Source organism: Helianthus annuus, chromosome 2, assembly GCF_002127325.2.
Source record: "Helianthus annuus cultivar XRQ/B chromosome 2, HanXRQr2.0-SUNRISE, whole genome shotgun sequence".
Lineage (NCBI taxonomy): Eukaryota > Viridiplantae > Streptophyta > Magnoliopsida > Asterales > Asteraceae > Helianthus > Helianthus annuus.
The window spans coordinates 168,606,173-168,627,307 of NC_035434.2; the positions used below are offsets into that span (position 1 = coordinate 168,606,173).

At 35.3% G+C, this 21,135-nt stretch overlaps 1 protein-coding gene and 1 long non-coding RNA gene across 2 annotated transcripts; one reads left to right on the top strand and one right to left on the bottom strand.

Annotated features, from left to right (window-relative positions):
* The first annotated feature begins 4,964 nt into the window (after positions 1–4,964).
* On the top strand, positions 4,965–5,312 carry LOC110900309 (cyclin-dependent protein kinase inhibitor SMR13). Its single transcript, XM_022147213.1, has one exon. It carries the CDS (start codon positions 4,965–4,967, stop codon positions 5,310–5,312), a length of 348 nt encoding a protein of 115 aa, XP_022002905.1.
* A 3,703-nt stretch (positions 5,313–9,015) lies between these two features.
* On the bottom strand, positions 9,016–14,646 carry LOC110927110. The gene is made up of 2 exons (XR_004884157.1): positions 11,623–14,646; positions 9,016–9,344 (listed from the first exon to the last, which is right to left on the bottom strand). It is a non-coding gene; the product is annotated as an uncharacterized LOC110927110 (long non-coding RNA).
* Positions 14,647–21,135: the final 6,489 nt, after the last annotated feature.

Below are 21,135 nucleotides of genomic sequence, written 5' to 3' on the forward strand. Positions count from 1 at the left end.
TCAGTCTTTTCTCCCTACATCTCTCTCTTATTGTTTGATATTAGGCTAGTAGGTTGTTGTTTCACAACAAGTTTCTATTACTAATTACTTTCTCACTGAATATGGTAATTTATAGGACATAGAGTTGATGACTAAATCGACTGTAGCTTCTAAAGAATTAAGTTTTTACCCTATTCAAAAAATTATGATTTTACCCCAGCTTAAAATTATGATTTTGTCCAGAGCTAAAAATTACAGTCTTGTCATCATTGTAGCTTTTGACAAATAACGATTTTACTCCCAATCAAAATTACGATTTTGCCCCCAACTCAAAATTAATGTCTTGCCATCGTTGTAACTTTTTGAAAAATAATGATTTTAACCCGGTCAAAATTATGATCCCCCGTTCAAAATTACAGTCTTGTCACCGTTTTAGTCTTTTTTTAGCAAATTTATGATACTGTTTTGTTTTAGTTGGTTGAATCAATGTAATTTTAATTCATGTCAGGCAGTTGCCTAGCACTCGCTTATTGCTCCCGACTCATTACAGGTTTACACCTAGCTCAAAATTATAGTCTTGTATTTATTTTAGTTTTTTTAGCAAAACTATAATAATGTTTTTTTAAGGGTGAAAGTATCCACACATCCCCCCAAAAGTATTTACACATCCCCAAACTCTATACTACGCTCATTCCCCTATACACCTGAAAATGGGCCCACCAGACGCCCCTCATAGCCCTATACGGCTGGCTCAGGCCCACCTAATTAATGCCAATCATTGGATGTCAGCCAATGATTAGGATGTACCAAATGAAACTTTATTTAAATATCATGGATGTTTTAGTATGGGGAAGTTGTAATACCTCATGAGAACACTAACGAACGACTCTCTTGGAAATACATGCAATGGGGCAAACAACATTGGCTGGCATCACTAGGAGCTTAGCACAATGTAGTCCACCCCGATCACACATCATCCTAGTTCGACGCCCTAGTGCATGAATCTAAAATACGAACGCGGTAAGCGTTTGAATCTGAAATATGAACCCAATGTACTTCTCCATAAGGATCACGCTACTACCACCGTCAAAACACTGACTTTCGATATACTGTTAATAAAACATACAATTATAGTGTTAGACTCGGCATAACAAAATATTTTGTAAAAAATAAAAGAAAAACAAATCCAAGCACCACCACCCACCACGGCACCACCATAGCTCACCACCACCCTCAACCACCTCATCCACCTCCACAACCAACCCACCACTACTACCATAGCCGACCCACCACCACATCCGACCCACCACCACAGCCGACCCACCACCACCACCACTAACCCACCACCACCACCCAGCCGGCCCACCAACACCACAACCACCACCCACCACCAGAACAGCCACCACCTCACCACCATAACCCACCACCGCAAACAACAACCACAACCCTAACACCACCACAAACGGACAAAAAAGAAAAACATAAAATGATTGAAGATTAATCATCAAAATATGGAATACAAACTAACCTTGAATATTCCAACCGTACAGAGAGATACGAGGAGCGAGAACTATACGAGAGACAAAGAATCCGTGCGTGTATGTGCATTTCCGGATCGTCATCATGTGGTCCAGAGTTCCTCTAATATGGTCCACAACCCCTTTTCGTATGTACCTCCGGATAGGAACTTGTTTGTAGCTATAAAAGGCAATAAAACTTCTATACGCTGCACATAGATCAATGAGAGGCGCATAGAAATACACATTCTATCAACTTTTCAGAAAAAGTAAGTATATACGACCCTCATTACCCTATACGCAACGTATAACATGAAAAGGTGTCTGAAGTTGTATATCTATACGCCTCTCATTGCCCTTCGTAGTTAACACCTTCCTCGTTAGCACCTTCATCGTTAGCACCTTCGTCTTCGTCAACACCTTTCTCCTCGTCGTGATCACATTTCTTGAAGTGCATTACGCCTTCCTTGACTTAGTTATCATTTTACTCAAAGTCCTTACCACCTTCCTCGTACTCTAACTTATGTTGGTTTTTCGTATACGAATGGTAAGTTCCATACTCGTGTTGCGGATAACTTTGAGCCACGTAAGATGGTTCTGCCTCATCTACGAACACCTGGTTCAAATCAGGCAACACGGGATGCACACCCCCGTCATCACAACGAAGCATGAACACAACCTCCTCCTCACCTCGATCAACTCTGGATAACCATACGCTTTCGGAGACGTATGACCGGTTGAATCTTCGCCAAAAACATAACCAATGTCCCAAGAGGACATCTTTATGCTTCACGGTTTGATCGAACGGTTTTTTTTTTTTTTTTTTGTGAATTTCATCATTATTTTGTGAGTTTTCAATATTAGAATGAAATAGTTTCCGTATACTTGGATTAATAACATTTTCTCGGACGATAAGTCGTGTATAGGTCAATGAGCACGTATACGGGTCACCTTCTCAGACTTTTCAGTCTGAACTCGCTACATGTCAGTTTTATACCTTAAATTCCTCGAACATCATATTTGTACGTTGTTCATAGGCCAGTGAGAGGCTTACAGGGTTTAATGCTTCAACTACCATCATCTTATACGTCGCTCATAGGGCAATAAGAGGGGTATAAATTTATTTTTTTGACGCATTTAATGCTTTTATATCTTATACTCACTCATAGCTCTATATGTACACCTAATTTTCGGGTTGTATTAATACCCTCACTCTTTTTTATTTATTTGAAAAATATTTGCCAAACGCACTGCAACGCGGACATAAAACTATTTTATTTGAAGGATCATCTTGCAAGGGTGAAGATATAATAGGAAGTTTATTTGGCTAGGAAGGATAGGAAGTGATCTTGACCATCCATTATGTTAATCAAGGGCTAAGATTAAATCAGGGAAATTGAAAGGAAGAAAAGAGGCGTGTGAGTTTGTTCAAGGGCATTCTAGTCAATCCAAGCCAATAGTTTCTCTCTCCTCCAATTCTCCCCCATTTTTTAAACGTTAATAACTCTTTCATACGACATTATTTTTTTATAAAAATTGCACCAAAAAAAACGAGCGTTTTTTATCTTTAAAACGAGTATACTATTGCTATATTTAAAAAAAAAATTTAAAACCCAGTTGCGTAAAACGCAATAGAAAACCACCAGTTACGTAAAACACAATGAAAAAAAACCCTAAAAAATGACATTTTTCTAAAACGCAATGCACAAAAAACACAAAGAAATGACTTATTTGTAAAACGCAATGGCCATAAAACACACAGAAATGTCTTATTTGTAAAACGCAATGGCCAGAAAACACATAAAAAAGTGTTTTACCTAAAACGCAATGCACCAAAAACACAAAGAAATGATTTATTTGTAAAACGCAATGGCCAGAAAACACTTAAAATGTCTGTTTTCTAAAACGCAATGGACTGAAAACACATAAAAAAGTGTTTTACCTAAAACGCAATGCACCAAAAACACAAAGAAATGTCTTATATGTAAAACGCAATGGCCAGAAAACACTTAAAAATGACTCATTCTAAAACGCAATGGACTGAAAACACCTAAAAAATGTGTTTTACCTAAAACGCAATGACTAAAAACACTTAAAAGTGTGTTTTTTTCTAAAACGCAATAGCCAGAAACCACATAAAACTCTCTTATTTCTAAAACGCAATGGACACATAAAACTGTCTGAATTGTCTACGAATTATTGTCTTCGAAATGAGCCAATTTCTGGAAAATTAATTTTTCTGATGCGTTTTTAGTACAACAATTTAATCGAATTAGTACAGCTCAACCCCAGCCAGGGGCTCTGCCCCTTGGACCCCGCCAGGGGCTGCCGCCCCTGGGACCCCGCTACCGGGGGCGACCGCCCACGGACCCCCACAAAGATCGTAAAACGCAATGACTAAATCAAAAACCTAGATCGTGAAAATGAAATTAAAGAATTTCTTACATGGATCGAAGCCGATTTCTTCATCTATTGACGAAATTTGAATGATAGAAACACTTATCAACGCTCGAATCGAACGAATCGAGTGATTATCTCTAAAATCACCGGAAAAACCGAGATTTTTTATGAAATTAAACTGGGTTTTCTTCAAAAAAAGCTGAAGAACACGTTGATCGGGTTCTGAAATCATTGATTGGTGATGAAAATCGCAGTATAATGTAGTGATTATTGAGATAGAAAGTGAAGAAATAGTTGAAGATGGTGGGTTTTGAAAATGGTGGGTTTTTGAATTTACTAGGTTTTGAAAAAGGAAGAAGAAGGAGTTGGATTGACTAAAATACCCTTTCTCTTTATTTTAAAATTTGCCACATATCATAATCCTATGGCTTCCTATCCTTCCTAGCGAAAATTAACTTTATATTTGATCTTTTCCCATCTTGCAATTATAATAACAAATTGTTTATTATTATCAAATCAATGAAATTCTACATTTGACATCAAAAGTAACAACCCAAAAAGAAAATTAGAGCGAGAGAGAAAGAGAGAGATATAGAGATATACATATAGAGAGAGACCGCGAATTCCGGGCAGCGGGCAGGCCGCACGACCCAGGTCTCTATCAATAAATACCCACTACCGCACACCTCGACCCTCCCTTATCTCTCAACAATTTGATATTCATATTACGCGTAGCTCTTCTTCCTCGTATCCTTCTTTCTCGTACTAGGGTTTCCTATGTAACTTCTAGTTTTGTAACAGATTTAGAACCGAATCTTTGTTCTTTTTCTTCAAGATATTCTACTCCTGTTTTTCTACAAGTACTTCTTGTAGGCTTTTCAAACCACTTACATCATCTATCCACTTTTTCAGTCAAAGAATTTTCTAGGGTTTTTATAAATGGTGATTTTCCTGCTTCTCCTTTTTAACCAATTTTAGAAAAGATTTCAGTTTCTCTCTCCTCTCTCTCTCTCTAGAACTCTTGTTTCATAAGCATCATAACTCAAGATTCTTTCTTAGTTTCTTACAATGGCTCCATCAAGAAAAAATGCAAGAAAACCAAGAAGAACCTTAAAGAAGAAGAAGAATATGGTTCAAGAGACTAATTCGTTGTTATGTTCTGATCATGATACAGTGTTGAACTTGAATAAGATGGATGAGATTAATAGTATTGGATGTACAACTCCTAAAGCACAAAAGTACCAGATTCCGGAGATTCTAACATGCCCACCGGCTCCGAAGAAGAAACCGAGGCTTGTTTCGAGTTGTACATTGAGAAGATCACCGATATCTTTCTTTGATCCTCCTGATATAGAGGTGTTCTTTGCTTCTCACTTGGCATCTATTTATAATCATGTTCATACACCTGTAAGATGATCATTAACATCTTCTAGTAAGTTAGTTTAGTATTTGTTTATTTAGAATTGGCCAAAGTTATTGATTGGCAGTTTGCTTTTCTTTCTATCTTTCTTTATGTTATTTTGAATATGTTTGATGATGAAGAAGGAGAGGGAGGGAGATAGAAGTGTTAGTGTGTGGCTTTTTTTAGAAGAAGCATTCAACTTTTTTAAGTTTTTGAGTTTGTGTGGTAGGGTATGATCATGATGAAGTTATGCTAGCTAATTAATTGTATTGCTAACTTTTTAAAGTTTGAGCATGAGTGCAATGTATGGTTGATTGGACTATATTTACCAATATTGGACTTTGAATGAATATGTTTGTTTCTTTTTTTTTCATGTTTAGATTTTGATCATGAGAGATCCCACAAGATGAATTGTTTTAAAGGACATATTTCCCCTCACATATATGTTTTGTGTTTTCCTTTTTTTGTTAACATTATTCCCTTTAAGATATCCTAAATGATATATATAATTTAACCCATGTATATTACTAATTTGATGTGTGTTCATATGTGTATCTTTGTATATACACACCTCTTTATGTATGCCGATGGCCTCAATTGGTCTAAGGGGGAGGGGGTGGTCACTAGTGATAGAATTCTATCACTCACAACCTTTTTTGGTGGCAATGGTCATCACTCACCACCACACCCAACAATTTCCCCCAACCAACAATTCCTCTCACAAAATCTGGCCATCACGCCGTTGAATTTTACACGCGTTACATTACCACGCGTTATAGTTGAGGAGTGGCGGTGGGAAAATCAATAGTTCCACGCGTTATGGCTCCCCATCACGGAACAATAACGATCGACCCCGCCTGGCCTAATGACACAAGGTGTTTATATGCATCCCAATGGTGCGGATTCAAGTCCTTTAGATTTTTTGTTCATCGCTCAAAAAACATATTAACAATATAAGGATGTATGTCTCCTTAGATAGCGCCATGGACCCATCTTGATGGACCTCAATATATCTTGTAAGCTATCATGTAAAATGTTCTCTAATCAACACAAAACATTTTCTCTTTTACATAATCTTGTGTTTCTCTTAGCTAGCTCGTATCACTGCATATATCATAATAAAACCGACTTAGTAGAGATTAAGTGACAGATGGTTTATTTAGAAGGAGATAAGTTTGTGAAAATAGATTTTTTTTTTAACGGCAAACGTTACCCCTACTCTACTTTACACCAAAATTCTAAACTATTCCCTTACCTAGGGTTGAACTTTGAACCTGAACCTCCCATGTAAGCGGCATATGCCTCTACCAAATGGGTAGCTCCGTCAATACGTACAATTTTTGAAATTAGATAATCTTAGTGTATGATGTATCTTTTTATAAAAACTTAAATATCTTGTGTGAGATAATACGGATCAAATTCTGTTCAAACTATATCTACGCATATTCTTTTATTTGTGGCATATATATGACTCCTCAAACAAACATGCATGGTCCAATGAAAAATGCATATGTAAGGGAACCTTTTTGATATGAAACATTATTTATAGTGGGAGATGTCATAAACCAATATATGCATATAAATTCAATCATCTTGATGCATGTGTTTGCATATATATACATGTAATATACATGTACCTACTTTATACGAGGACCACCATGCACCTCAAGAGTGATATAAACAATGGCCCCTTCACAGAACTTTTGAGGCTTTAATCAATGCAATGCAAAAGACTTGTACAAAAGGTGTTTTAATATTTTCCACTTCTGAAATACAGAGTTGGAAAAGACATTAAAAGCTCTCTCTATCTCTTGTGAAACCCCCCCCCCCCCCCCCACACACACACACACACAAACATGTTAATTATTATTTTCTTTAATGAACTGCAAAGTACTGATGAGGAGCAAGTAAATGAGAGAGAGGAGGGTAAAGGAGTCAATTTGCATAAAGACTAAATTAACAAAGGGTGGGGACAATGGACCTAATTTGGAATGTTGTAGTTTTCAATATGGGTTAAGTTGAGGTGAGATCATGGTGTCAGATTGATGCTATCTGTTTGTTTGTGTTGAGGCCAACATGAACAATGGAATCCAAAGAAGGTTTTTATGTTCCCACCTGTGTTAAGAGATTCAGCAACTTATTAAAAATTTTCATATTTTAAAAAGATTTCGATATCATTTTTATAACTTTAATACTTTTTGTTGAATGTCACATACACAAGACATAAACGGGGAGCTTTATTGTTAACTTGTACGGTATGAAATAATGCTATCTATCAATCCTTTTAACTATATGAAAAAAAAAAGAAAAAAAAATCAAATAAAAACCAAATCTGGTTGGTTTATGCAGGTGGGCCCCAAAGCTTTCTTCCTCTCACACCCGCTGTGACTTTGGCGGAGGCCAAGGATGGCGTCACCCTTTGGCAGAGGCTGGGTGGTGTAAGGGGCGCCACTTAGATGAGATGGCTTGAGGCGTTGCCCCATATCATCCGGTCTAACGGAAATCCAATAGAAAAATTCATATTTGTAAAAATAATGCTTTTTTTTTCCTGATTTATTTATACCAAGTAAGTATATATTCCATGGTTAAGGCATATCTTTAAAGTCATTAAGTCATGATTCTATTTAAACTGTTTCCATAACAGAAGAAGTTTCAAATTTCTTTTTTTAGGATCATATATAACTTAACTCAGTCAACTAAGCTTCTTTTTTTTTTAAATTGTCACTTAATGTTTTGAAGTTATTATAGATATAGATACAATAAACATGTGTTATAAAATATAATAATATTGTTATATAGATATAAAACAAGTCGAAACCGAGACTCAAGTATGGATCAGCGTATTTACACGGTAGCCACAACCCACTGACTATCACATATTAAATAAAATAAATAAATAAAACCAATGACTATTAATTTTTAGATAGGCACCAATGACTATTAATGGATAACAATTAATAAAAATGTAATAAATATTGAAGAGAGAAAACTTTCCAAATTATACAAAACATGGAATATTTGAGATAACTAATAACAGTATTGTAATTTTGTAAAACTGTGACTGAATAAATGTTATTTATTTTTATTATCTTTTACTTTTTTTTAACAACAAATTTCCTTTATTCTCTGCTGTCTGTGGGACTTGAACTCGAGATCAACCCCTCTCAAGGTGTTTAAAGGTTTTGTTGGAAAAATATGTGAAAATAGCATTTTTCACAAATATAGGAAAATGATTTTTTCCTCTTTTGAACTAGAAATAAATATAATAAAATGAGCGCGTTTTATATATTTATTTGTGGGTTTGTGTTCTATGTTGGAAGAGCTTTGCAACGAACTAAACCACGTCCAAAACGGAGCTAAGATGAATGAGATATCGATGCTCAAAGTTGGGTGTTTGAAACATTGAATGCTGAAACAAAAGGGAAAGTAGCACATTGTCCCACATCGGAGGAGAGATGGAACTTAAATGGGTATTTGTTGATGCAGATTTTGTGTCCGATGCTTGTCGAATAGATTAGTTATTATTGTACGCTGAATTTGTAATAGTTAGTGAAACGGTCAAACAAACGTGTATAGACCCGCTCGTTTAAAGTGGTCAAACGAGAGGGTTATTTGGTTGACCGTGTGGGTTTTGCTAGACAAATTATGGTTGTATAATGTGACAAAATGGTATAAAATATACAGCACAAACACAGAAATAACAAAGAACACAGAGGAAGCGACAAAACATGACGTAACTTTTATTATCTTTACCAACCCGAAAAACACCCAAACCACCCAAGATCTTACAGAACTGTAAGATCAGAAAAACGAACAATACAAAGTTCACAATCAACTGATAACGATCAGTTGATTAATCAAAACAAAAAACAACTAGAATGAAATGTTACAACCTGAACAAAGAAGATTTGCAAGATCTGGAAAATAATACTAAACAGACGAAGAGATTAATCTTCACTAAATCTTCGACATATCACCAGCAGATCAAACGAACATCAACTAAAACGAACAGACCTTGATTCGTCTTCAACTTGATTCGTCTTCAACTGGTATGAACAAAAACCCCAAAGTTAGAGAGTGTGAGATAAGATGAATGAACGTTCCAGAAACCCTAGCTCACAAGAGGCCTTTTATACACCTGCAAAAATACATTTACACTTTGCACCCACATAAATCATCACATATGATCGGAACCCCTGAGAAGTTTCATATTACACCCTTGAACTTAAAACAATAACACTGATGCATTTAGAAGTTGTTATAACCGAATGAATTAATCACAAGCCCAGCTTGTATTAGTTATAACTTGACCGGGCCCAACAACAACATAAGCCCAATAAATAAGCAGTCTAGAATATGAATGAACATATAAGGATATTTTCAACATGCCCCCATCATTCATATTCTGTACATGTCAATTTTCCCAGTTTATGACACATAGTGTGTTGTAACCTGAATGACAGCCTAAAAAGCCACTTTTAACACGCCCCCTTCATTCAGGGGTAAACATGGCAAAAATTACCAAGTTCCTTACAAAGAGATTGACATCGGTTAACACACAATTCCTTCGCAAAAAAAATTTTCAGGTTCAATAATACTAGCGTAAAATCCCTTTCTCAAAAAATACAGATCAATTTCAAAGTGAACAGACCTCTGATGTATAACAGGATTCTTACAAACGATATGACAAGAACACACCAGACAGTTAACAAAACAGACAACTAACAAAACAGACAAAACTGTTATGATAAGAACACCAGACAACGATGAAAGCCTACATGGTTCTGGCAACCAGAAACATATCTCTTACACAAGAGAAAACTTACAAGGCTAACATTACATACATTCAAAAAACCAAGACTATAAGACACAGCCAAACAAATCCTGGTTAAACACAGAATTACACAATTTGTAACCAGAATAACATATCTCACACGAGACAACATAACTCGGAACAAAGACTGAAAACAACAAATCATACGATTCTAAGAATTCAGAACCAAGTCCAAAAAACAATACGTGTGAAGAACTCAAAGATAATTTGAATAAAGCAAAAAACTTTTTACAACTCCACAACAAATACAAAATCACAAGAGCCATACCAAATGCATAACACAATCAGATACACATCTGACAATCATAAAGTCACACGACTTTCACAACTAAGACAAAACTCGCAAACATGAGTATCAAACATGGAATTACAAATCCCCATACAAAACAACTATCAGATACAATACTAATAGTACAAAGAATGAAGAACCACATGGTTCTATCATAATTCAAGAAACATATCTGATGAAAAACAAAGAGATATAAACCTCTATACAACTCAGAACGATGTCTGAAAACTTGAATCACATGTTTCAAGACCATAAAAAGTCACACGACTTTAAAAAAACAGAACCAAGTCTGAAACTTTTGAATCACACGATTCAAAAAACAGTTATGACAAAACTTAGAATCACACAATTCTATGTCACATAACAATTTTACAGCTAAAAAACCCCTAGGAGAATAAAAACAGAGAACTTTTTCAACTAGATAAAGAACCAACTCACCTACCAAAGAGATAAACAAGGCTGTAAAACATATCCAAGAACAATCTTGAGACAACACAACTGGTTAGAAACACTCGAACCACATGGTTCACCTAACCATACAACAAGAGACAATAACTCTTAGACAAGATAGAACATAATTCAAGAAACAATCTTGAACCAATACACTGAACCACATGATTCAACAATCAGAATACAACCTTTCAAACTAAACAACGTATGAGTTGGTAAACATTTTTTTACTTAGACAACATCCTCTATCATGATAATCAAGCGACCAGACAGACATGCAAAATACAGTAGACATGGTTCTTATAACACACAATTTCGAGATCCTGGATAACCCTTGAAATTTAAAAAACCAAAACTCCGTTATAAACCTTTTATGGTATTTAAAAAAACAAAGTTACATTCAGCAATTTTAATAGTCATATAATGACAGATTTTTAAACCACTTCTATACAAGAAACCACATAGACAAACAGAATCAACCAATAAACCAGCCAAGGAACAAAAAATACAAATAGACAAAAAACCTAGATGTAAAATCCTAAGGCGAAGCTGTATCAGTTTCCAGATTCCAGGTTCATCACTCATAGTGCCTGGACAGGTCTTAATACAGGAGCCACGATCTAAGACACAAAATAGTCACGTAATCAAAAATAACAAACAAACAACAATGCCGGTCCTCACTACCCCGACTTCAACTAACCAACAACAACAAAAATTAAAAAAAACAGTGACGAGACAGAAAAGATCTTACAGAGGGTGCGTATAATATCAATAGAGATCACAACTGTAGTTTTCAAGAACTACAAAAAACTAGCCAAGTCACAGCAAAATATCTCTGGTTGGTTTGCCCTAAAACCTTCAAGGGTTTTAGAGACCAACACAGGTCTTCAATAAGCAATCGATAGAAGAACTCCTTCTTCAGCACCAAACTACTGTTACAAGACTTTGCAGGTATCCAAACATCAAATAGATTGCGTCTCACAAAATCCAAATCCAAACAGATCTTACAAGATCTTTACCTGCAATCGCTAAAAAAAAGAACAGACAAGAAGAAGAAACCAAACAACTGATCTGAACACAAGACAACAACGGAAATTCAACACAATATACTATACCAGTTCCAAATACATGTAGAATTAATAAGGATCAACAATCTTGTAAAATCGAAATTCAAGATCTGATATATTTCACCAATTAACACCAAACCCTAACACTTAGAAACGCAACTGAAACTGAACGATATACATGACTAAATATGACCAAAACAAACTGAAAGTCTCAACAAAAAACTTATAGCTCACACAACTAGATCTAACAGGAAAACAAAACCAAATATGCTCAATCCTCATGAATAATCACTTAGAATCATCATAGATATCAACCTTTCAATTTAATGATATCAGCCAATTCAACAAAAATGAATCTATAACAATGAAAACGTTTTGAGAGAATCACACGAGAGAACATAAAATATATTTCCCATTGTCTAGTAAAAATACCTCATCTTGGGAGATTTAAAGCATGTCCTATCAATAAAGCTAATTTTCTTTTAACTTGCAAGTTAAATTCATATTATTGACCCATATAATATAGTTGTCAATTGTTATCAACAAAATCCTCCAACTATAGTATGAAGGTACAAATAGCATACTCAATAAATCAACCAGAACAAGATGCAGGTAGTTACACAACTCAGTGTGGCATATCAAGGATTAATTAAAGTTGATGCAAACACACAATCGATAAAAACTTATCACACAAATGATGAACATATAATAAGTGTTTAATGTGATCAACTGTAACTATAACAATCACAAAGAAATGCAACATGTATATACAAACACATAAGAACAGGATATGACACACCCTGTTATCTAATCCAATTGTTGGTCCACCTAACCCAGCCAAGATATGCCTAACAATACAAAAGCGTGTGACAAAAAATAAAAAAGGAATAAGGAAGATCTCACAGTGCTTAATCCAACAGAGGTAAAAACACCTTCACTAAGGGTTATGAGATTTTTAAGCAACCTTAACACCAAAAATGAAGAGAAATAACCTGATCTTGTAACACCACACAGGCCTTCTGTAACAAGTTTCTCATGATTCCCTGTGAATAGTTCTTTTGGTGGATTGTGGATCTCCGAAGAACACCTTCAGATCTGGTAAACAACATGTCTAACCTTGACTTTTAATATCAAGAACCATAAGCACGGACTTAGATCTTAACGAGCAGTCTACAAAGCACTCTTTCACCCAAAAAACCCGATCAGATCTAGTTCCCACATTTCTCATCTCCGCACACAACCACGGGTCAAGAAACTCCAGGTGACATGAACAGACAAGGTCCACTGAGCGACCAGAACAACTCCGGCGACAAAAAAGACAAGAAAATCGAACCACTGGCTGGAAACAACGAAAAACAAAAGAGACCATAAGCAGCACCAAGACTATCAACAGTAACAGAAACACTACATACAGAGTGCAGATTACATTTGTTAAAGCTCGAACGAATAAAGGATAACCTTTCTTATGGATGATGAGTTAAAAAATGATGATTGAAACAAAACAAAACAAAAAATTGAATGGTCAGATATTGGAACCGAGGAGTTTGCACAAGAAAAAAAAATGAACGAAACCCTAATTTTTAGGTTTTTTTTTTTTCACTCACAAATAACACCAAAAACAGATCCACAATTTCAACACAACCCAAGAGAATAATCGAACAGAATCAAAATTCCCAATTTTCTGATCAAAACCCTTTCCAGATCATCAAATCTAATAAAAACAAAAAACTATCCAATCTTGATTCCGAACTATGAACCACCAGATCTGTACCTGTACACACTACAAGAAACGGATTAAAAAAAACGAGACAAGGACAAACCAAAAAACGAACTCAACGCACAGCGGAAATCCCATAAATCAGACTCATGAGCTATTAGCTCTGATACCATGACAAAATGGTATAAAATATACAGCACAAACACAGAAATAACAAAGAACACAGAGGAAGCGACAAAACATGACGTAACTTTTATTATCTTTACCAACCCGAAAAACACCCAAACCACCCAAGATCTTACAGAACTGTAAGATCAGAAAAACGAACAATACAAAGTTCACAATCAACTGATAACGATCAGTTGATTAATCAAAACAAAAAACAACTAGAATGAAATGTTACAACCTGAACAAAGAAGATTTGCAAGATCTGGAAAATAATACTAAACAGACGAAGAGATTAATCTTCACTAAATCTTCGACATATCACCAGCAGATCAAACGAACATCAACTAAAACGAACAGACCTTGATTCGTCTTCAACTTGATTCGTCTTCAACTGGTATGAACAAAAACCCCAAAGTTAGAGAGTGTGAGATAAGATGAATGAACGTTCCAGAAACCCTAGCTCACAAGAGGCCTTTTATACACCTGCAAAAATACATTTACACTTTGCACCCACATAAATCATCACATATGATCGGAACCCCTGAGAAGTTTCATATTACACCCTTGAACTTAAAACAATAACACTGATGCATTTAGAAGTTGTTATAACCGAATGAATTAATCACAAGCCCAGCTTGTATTAGTTATAACTTGACCGGGCCCAACAACAACATAAGCCCAATAAATAAGCAGTCTAGAATATGAATGAACATATAAGGATATTTTCAACATGCCCCCATCATTCATATTCTGTACATGTCAATTTTCCCAGTTTATGACACATAGTGTGTTGTAACCTGAATGACAGCCTAAAAAGCCACTTTTAACATAATGTTTGGTGTCGAAGGATAAGGCATCGAAGGATTGTGTATATCCTTCGATGAGCTCGAAAGATATCCATCGATAGATGAAGATGGACCTCGAAGGATATGTCATCCTTCGAGGTATATGTGTATCTTTCGATAGCTGGATGATCGACAGATGATCTATCGATCAATCAGTTAGATCCTTCGACCATACAACCTGTGTTGGGTATAAATACCAACACTTTGTCATTTGCAAGACTAAGAGAGTGTAAGAGTTTGAGAGGAGGTTTGAGACCTCACCGGGAGAGATCACCACTTGGTCTCTCCCCGGATGTATACTCCTTTGGTATTAGTTCGGTTATCATGTAATCGGGCCGACTTGTAATGTTTTACTACCGGATTAATACAAAGTTGTTTGTTTATCATCTCTAATCTCTTCCATCTATGAACATAATCATGAAAATCACGGTTTCGATCCCGAAACCCGGACCTACAGAGGCCATGGAGGTTTTGGAAAGAAGTATGAAAAAGTTTTTATGGGGAGGTTCGGATGACGTTAAAAATACGCATTGGGCGGCGTGGGATAGAGTGGCCTTGCCTAAGCATATGGGTGTCTTGGAATTTCAAAACTCAAAACCACTAACCAATTGCTTCTGCCAAATGGTTCTGGAGGTTCAAAACTAAAAATTACTGTAACACTCTAAAATAGGTTTGGTAATTAAACCACGTTAATATAAAAGAACAGGTAAAATGCCGTTAGTGATAAAAGCTAACCCGGTGAGCATAAGGATTTAATTAAATAAGCCTAATGCTAACTAAAAGATAAATGAATGCTTTTTCTTTAGAATAAAGTTTATAAAAGGCCCGAGGCTATCGGTACAAGATCTAAGTCGGATTGTAAGACCCCGACCTTGATATAAGGAATTATTATGTTCATTTAATAAGTGATATGACGCATACAACTATAATTATTTAGCTTAGTTAGTATACCTGTTGATTTAAAAAGATAAAAGTTTGTGACTTGAAATTAGATAATAAAACCCCCAAACTTGAGGGGCCAAAAAGGGAAAACTGAAAAGTTGGGCTAATAAAAGGAAAATAAAAACAACACACACACCAAGTGTGTGTGCGTGTGTGTATCGATCATCAGGAGGAGCAAACAAGGGCAAACCTTTGTTCATTTAAGATCACCAAATTGAAGGAGAAATTGGGCCTCAAATTCGTGCATGAACATGAATTCTCGATCACCTAGACTAGGGGATCACAAGGTATGTTTAAAACCTAGATTGGTGAAGGTCATAACTTGAGACAAGTAGAATACTTGCAATTAGATTGTTGGATTATGATCCAAAGATGAAATTGAGTGTATATGTATGCTTAATTTCGTTAGACATAATGAAATTATGAAATATTTGATGTGAGATTTCTTATAAGTGATTAACAAGTAGATTATGAAGTGGGTTTGATAATATGATTAAGTTGATGATATACTTATGTTTATAATCATCATGAGTGGTAGTAATAGGAAGATACTTGAACAATTTATGAGTTTGAGTACATGTTCATACTTGCCATGAAATGGGTTTTGTATGATATGATGAAATTGATGATATATTCATGATAATAGATGCTTGAAATCATTATGTGTATATGAATGATTAAAGTCTTTAGCTAAGTTTTATGTTTGGTTAAAGTTCATACATATGATGCCATGGGTTGTTTCATGGTGATGAAACAATCCCAAGTTCTTGTATAATGATTGATAGATTAGCATACAATGATTGAAAACTATGTTAACTTGATGTTGACAATTTCATGAACTTGGTTGAGGAATGTAGTTAAAATGGTAGCTTAAAAATAACGCCTACCGAATATTTGATAAAATGCCTAAATGAGTTTGTTGAACTTATTTGTGCATTTGCATATGTTAATAGGCAGTTGACTTTTAAAAGTCAAACTTACCTATAATAGGATCAAATGTTAATTTTGATATAAAGTCCGTAAGGAGGGATAGTCGTGATAAATGATGACTAGTCATGATAAATGATGACTAATCTAACCATCTCGCGAATGATAAATGGTAGTTTGACGCTTGACAAGCTAGGTGGAAGCTTAGGAAGAAGCGGTTCAAACGGATCAAATACGCGGGAAAAGCATAATGGGATGCAAGGTAAGTAAAGCTTACATCTTTTAAATAGAACATCTACTTATGTATTTGATTAAGAACAAGGTGACCTAGTATTTGAAATGAGTCTCTGAAATAAGATGTTCCGACGCGAATCGATACGGGTCAGAACAAGTAAAATGGTAGGAAACCATATTTGACGGTGAAAAGGGTAAAATGGTAATTTAGTCATGTGTTGACGAATAAACAATAAGTTTTGAAAGGTTACCTTATGGTGTAAGCCATAATGGGTAAAAAGGGTAAAATGGTAATTTAGTCACGTGTTGACGAATAAATGATGAGTTTTGAAAAGACACCCTATAGCAAAAGCTTTTAAATGTCCCTCGTAGTTAAAAGGACTAAAATTGACTAAAACGTCCCCGAATGACCAACCGGACAAACGACCCTTAAGGGGGTAGATTTAAAATGAATTTTATGTTTAGGTAGACTCTTTCGGTGGTATAAACGTGAAAGGTATAAGCCTTTTTCGCTTAATGCCTCCTAATGGGTCATTTTCGTAAATTGTCGAATTGGATGGCAGAACTGGTATATAATGATTTTATTATAATAATCCACCACAAATATAGTTGTGGTGGAAGATAAATGAAAGTTTTAGTGGGGGAGTAGGAGGTATGGAAAGAATAAGCGAGAATTAAGCTTGGTGCTCAAATCTTAAAACGGGTTAATTAATTATATACGCGAATCGGCTAAAGAATGTGTAATTCATAAAAGTTAAGAATCCGGGTTAAGGAATTTGAGTAAATTACATAGATAAATGTTTTACGTTCAATTAAAAACAACTTTCAAGCAAAACAGAGGAGTAACTAAGAAGTTACGGAGTTTTACGTAAAAAGGACAAAATTGGAAAAGTTGCACAAATGTTGAGCCGTAACCTACGGCTGCCAGCCGTAGGCTATGACACGAAGCTGCTGAATTGTTTTATGGTGTTGGCCATAAGCTACGGCAGCTCAGCCGTAGCTTATGGTTGGCTAGATGGCAAAAAATGTTGTTCGTTGTTTTTGGCAATTGGGTGCATTTAAATACGTATAAACTCTATATTACTAATGTAATTGATGATTTAAGAAATCTAGGTAATGATTTTGAAGTCACGGATGGAGATCAAGCATAGTGAAGAACGAACACGGTTAAAGATCAAGCTTCCGCATTTTGTTTACTCATTTTTGAAATTAAACAACGATAACATGTTGAAATGTTCTAATACTAATGAAGTTTTATGAGGCTCGAAATTACGAACGAATATGTATTTACATCATTATTAATATAAATGCAAATTTCTTTATTAAATCTATGTTTATTAAGTATGAGTCTTACAATTACAAGCTATGGAAAAGGATGATCACAACGATACATGGTCAAGGTAACGCTTGGGTCCTTGTTCCTTATAAATCCAAATTCACAGAAGTGTGGAAAACCATTGAGGTTACAGTTTACAAGTTGGAGCTTGCCGATACAACCATTTGCTACATGATTAAAGCTAAGATAGGTGATGGAGCTGACATAAACATTTGGACAGATAATGGGCTGGATTAGAAACTTCCCAATATGTGTTCCCTAACCTGTTTAGGCTTGAGGCTGATAAGATATGCAAGGTCAAGGATAAGGTCAGATGGAAAGATAACATATAAGACCCATTCTTAAATAATTAAAGTTTCATAAAATCTTGCATATATATATATATATAGCATGATATATATATAGGTGCACGTCATTACAAAATCTGGGTTTCACAAAACTTATAGTGTATCAAGCATTTATCATGCTAACATAGTTAGTTTCCATAATGAAAAGGACAAAAAGTGGAAGCATGACGTTTAGTTGTGTTCGGTTCTTCTTTAAAATTGATCTTCATCTTCATCTTCATCTGTTGCTTCCTAGTAATCACCTAGATATCAAATATCTTCTCAAACATTAGTTATATAATACTTAAAACATAGCTTGATAACACAAGAATGCCAAAACAAGAAAATATTTTTTCTTTGTGAGAAGGCCGTCGTAAGCTACGGCAAGTGTACCGTAGCTTACGGCACACAACAGAACAACTGGGCAGTTTAACTCTGTCGTAGCCTATGACAGGCAGTTGTAGGTTACGGCTTGGCGCTACTGTTTCTTCTTTTCCAGTTTTGACCCTTTATAGTAACAAGTCCGTAACTTTTTGGTTTCTTGTCCGTTTTACACGAAACTCATTTCTAATTGATTGTAAAACCTTTGCCCACATATTTTACTTGTAAACCCATAACCCGGATTCATAACTTTATGTTTTTGCCATCGAGACACATTTTGCATTGTTTGATTATTTGACTCGTTATCAAACTTAAGCACACGAGCTTATGAAATTCAACTCTTTTCACAAATAAATCCTTTTTTACAACTTTGCCCCATTACCCGGAGTATTAACCTTGTGTTTCATGCTTCCGTTACCCGGCTTGCGTTTACGCTTGTTCTACCTGTTCAACCTTTTAATGGTTAAACTCTATTAGTCTGAATTCTTTTCAAGAATTCACAATAATCCGACTATGACCCATTACTCGGGTTCACCGTTTATAACCTGCATTCTCGTTACCTGGTTTACGCTTTCGACTCGTTTGGTTGTTCGTGCGAAATCCATCACTTATGAGCAAACCAAACATACCATTATTCGCTATTTTGACCCGTTTGGTTGTTCGTGTGAAATCCATCACTTATGAACTAACCAAACATGTCGTTATTTGTATTTATCCATTCGGCTCATTCATGTGAAATCCATCACTTATGAATGAACCAAATTTCACAAGTAATACTTCATTGTTCAATATATATCAATACAAAACTATTAACGAAATCCTACAAAGCATAAAGCCACATACCTTATAGTTTTTCCTTCAACCCTGCATTTGCTTCGGCTTGGCTACCCGATGCTTCACCCAAATTGCCTATAGAGTTCAAACCAATTTATCGTTTATGACTTATAGCACATTCTATGACATGTAAACTTGTCAATTATCATTCACAAGTTTCTTATTGTAATTCTTCTACCCTTTTTGACAAATAAATCTTCTTTTAGGCATATTGTCTTTAGGCATATTGTCAAATATCTTGTGGGCATGAATTTATATACTACTTAAATGGGTTCTACTAATTAACATTAAGCCATGTATTTACATCTTATGAATTCAACATGATCAAAATGCTCAATTAGTACCTAGGATTCGATGGAGTTTCTATCAAACATGTAAGTTTACTACCATAATCCATGTATTTCATAATTTCATCAAAACCCACCTACATAATCATGATTAATTGGCCAAACACTTAAATTATAGTATTAGCTTCACAATTTTCGTTAAGGGTTTGTTTTCTAAACATGAATACACTTCAAGTTTCATTCTAACATCCACAATTCATACTTGAATTGCAATTGCTAGTGTTTATTAGAAACCTTTACTTCACTATTATCAAATTTTCAACATATCTTATGATCCTCTAGCTTAGATGATCAGTATTTTCGGTTCATGCACTAACTTTAAACCCGATTTCCCTTTTGATTTAAAGAAATTGATGATTTTAGGTTGTGGGGAGCTTTACCCTTCTTCTTTCTCTGGTTCTAGTCGACCAAAAAACACACACACACACACACCAGTCTGTATTTTTGGTGTTGTTTACATCTTTAACATATTAGTTTCAAAATTGACAACTATGGTCCCCCAAGGTTAGTTCTTGCCCATATTACATTATAACTTGATGTTTTTAAATAACCTAGTTCTTGTTACTAACTAGGTTATTTTTCTTTAGCTATTATGTAATAATACATACATACATACGTATATATATATACATATTTATAAAATTTGATATTTTTGGGGCGTTACATAATATAGTGGAATTGGAGTTGGATTTGGATTATGAATCCATCTTCAAACATTGAGATGATGGAATGGGAAAGATGATTTGGTCTTATTTCCACGGCTGGGTGGCACAATAGAAAGAACAAGTGCATCTGGGAGGAAGAGGGAGAGGGGATGTTCTCTATCATGTCTGTTAAAAAGCTAATGCTTTTCAATGTGGACGTGAGCAATATGTTTGTGATGGAATGGTGCAAGTGGGTGCCGGCGAAATGTAATATTTTTTCTTTGGAGAGCCAAGATGGATAGATTTTCTACCTGTGAGGCGCTGAGGAGGAGGAATATTTGGGCAGGGTCGGATAAATGTGTATTGTGTGACTCAACTCTTGTGTGGAGTCTGTTGATCATATTTTTATACAGTGTGTCTCTAGGTGATTTGGCAAAGTGGGAGCTCTTGGTGTAAAACTTCCCCAATATTCGCCTTCATTGTTCGTGATTTGATG

Bases quoted from the DNA above. Each gene is read 5' to 3' on its own strand.
- LOC110900309 (XM_022147213.1), top strand. From the start codon at position 4,965: ATGGCTCCATCAAGAAAAAATGCAAGAAAACCAAGAAGAACCTTAAAG.